This window comes from Oryctolagus cuniculus, chromosome 17, assembly GCF_964237555.1.
Source record: "Oryctolagus cuniculus chromosome 17, mOryCun1.1, whole genome shotgun sequence".
NCBI classification, from domain to species: domain Eukaryota; kingdom Metazoa; phylum Chordata; class Mammalia; order Lagomorpha; family Leporidae; genus Oryctolagus; species Oryctolagus cuniculus.
The window spans coordinates 39974136-39975954 of record NC_091448.1 but is presented as its reverse complement, the minus strand read 5'-3'; the positions used below and the strand labels follow the sequence as shown (position 1 = coordinate 39975954).

Sequence of the window (1819 nt, the reverse complement as noted above, 5' to 3'; positions counted from 1 at the left end):
GGACGTCGTGGGAACGCTGGGCAGTAGGCTCAAAGTTCCCAGGTGGATGGCCAGGCAAGAAGTTGGAGAGGTCCCCTGCTGAGAGGCCTGGTCTGGCTCTGTGGTCAGGTCTGGCAGTAGGCTGATAAGGGGTCCAGGCAGGGTGGTGAGGCGGCATCTTGGCTGGTCCGGCACGGTGGCAGGAGAGCAACGCAGCAGCCCCGCTGGCCTCTTAATCCCGTTGTCGCCTTGTGCCGCATAGCAAATGCTAGCGGGCTGGCTCTTCGGCTCCAAGTATGAGGAGATCCAGAGGTTCACACGCACTAGGCACACACACACACACACACAGAGACAGTGGGGTTACAGCTCAGGGAAAGCTCTGCAGGTCGGCTTGTGCAGCTACCTGCTCCATGCAGAGTAGCAGGCTGCCTCTTTAGCTCCAGATGTATGGAGATCCAGAGGTTTACACACACCGGGCCATGATCCCCAAGAGGATGGAGAGTGGTGCAAGGGCTCCCCTTTTTATCCTCATTTTCCAGCAGTCCTCCAGCTTGCCATCCTCCAACCTGTTGTCCAATCAATGTTTCTTCCTTGCTTGCAGTTGAACAGTCCAGTCAATACTGTTCCCACCTTACTTATGTTTTAACAGTCCAGTCAGCATGGGTAGAAAGGTATTGTCCATAGCGCACTGTTATCTGACTGACCAGAGATGTCTGCTTGGTATGATTAGGAGCGTCTCCCTAACAGCCGTTAGGCATTGCCTCAGCTCCTGACTTATAACTCCACTTTACTTTTATTTGTGGCTAGTGGTAACTTTTTTTCCACTTTTATTTATTTACTTTTCAATAGCTTAAATCATTGAGGGGTACAGCATCACACAGATTCTGTGTCCAATGGCCTTCGCAGGAAGGTTGCTTCGGAATTTGTCATGAACCATGCCACTGTTTCCGTGAGCATGAGTTACCTTTCCCCAGATGACTCTGGTTTTGTTAGGTTTGCCGCCAGGAGTCACTGTGTTGTTCTTTGCTTTGTACACATAAGCACACCTCTTGCCCAAGTAGAATTCAGTTTCATCCCGAGCATAAGCACCTTCAATTTTAAGCAGTGCCGTGTGTTCCCTTTGGTTCCGGAGACCTCGCTTATAGCCAGCAAAAATGGCCTTGCACCACAGTCTTCCAGACATAGCTGCCTTCTAGAAGTCCTGCTCCCTGCAGGCCTCCACAGGCTCCAAGATGGCGGAAATAGAGCACTAGTGGTAACTTTTTAACTCAATGTCTTACTGTGGAGTTTCCACAGTTCATTTCCTTTCCAGGTAAGTGGTGATCTGTGACTTTTTGAGATTCCTGTGGGATTCTCAGAGCCTGACGTCTGTCATTCAGAGAAACCTCCTGACTCAGCTCCTAAAGGAGGATGATGTGTGAGGCCTTAAGGAACTCCAGGTCAAGCTAAAAGAGGGGCAGGCATTTGATCAAGATGCCCACATCCCATGTCAGAGTGCCTGGGCTCAACAGCCATCCCCAACGCCTGTCTCCAGCTTCCTGCTACTGCACGCTCTGGGGAGCAGCAGTGACGGCTCAAATACTTAGTTCTCTGCCTCCCAGCCGAAGAGCAGGATGGAGCTCCTGACTCCCAGCTGCAGCCTGGCCCAGCCCTGGCTGTTGCAGGCATCTGGGGAGTCAACGGGTGGGTGGAAGTGTTGTCTGTCTGTCTCTTTCTCTCTGCCTCTCAAGTGAATTGATCAATCACAAATTTAAAGCCCAAAAGAGTTGCTTCATTAAAATTGCTACCGGACGTTGAGGTACAACCACACTGCCTGCACACTGCCCTCTGGACGGCCATC

The 1819-nt window shown here is 51.4% G+C and overlaps 1 protein-coding gene across 1 annotated transcript; it reads right to left on the bottom strand.

Moving 5' to 3' along the window:
• Nucleotides 1-810: 810 nt before the first annotated feature.
• On the bottom strand, nt 811-1243 carry LOC127484461 (large ribosomal subunit protein eL33-like). The gene has a single exon (XM_070061072.1). The coding sequence runs from the start codon at nt 1160-1162 to the stop codon at nt 830-832; it is 333 nt and encodes a 110-aa protein (XP_069917173.1). The 5' UTR covers nt 1163-1243; the 3' UTR covers nt 811-829.
• Between the last annotated feature and the right edge of the window lie 576 nt (nt 1244-1819).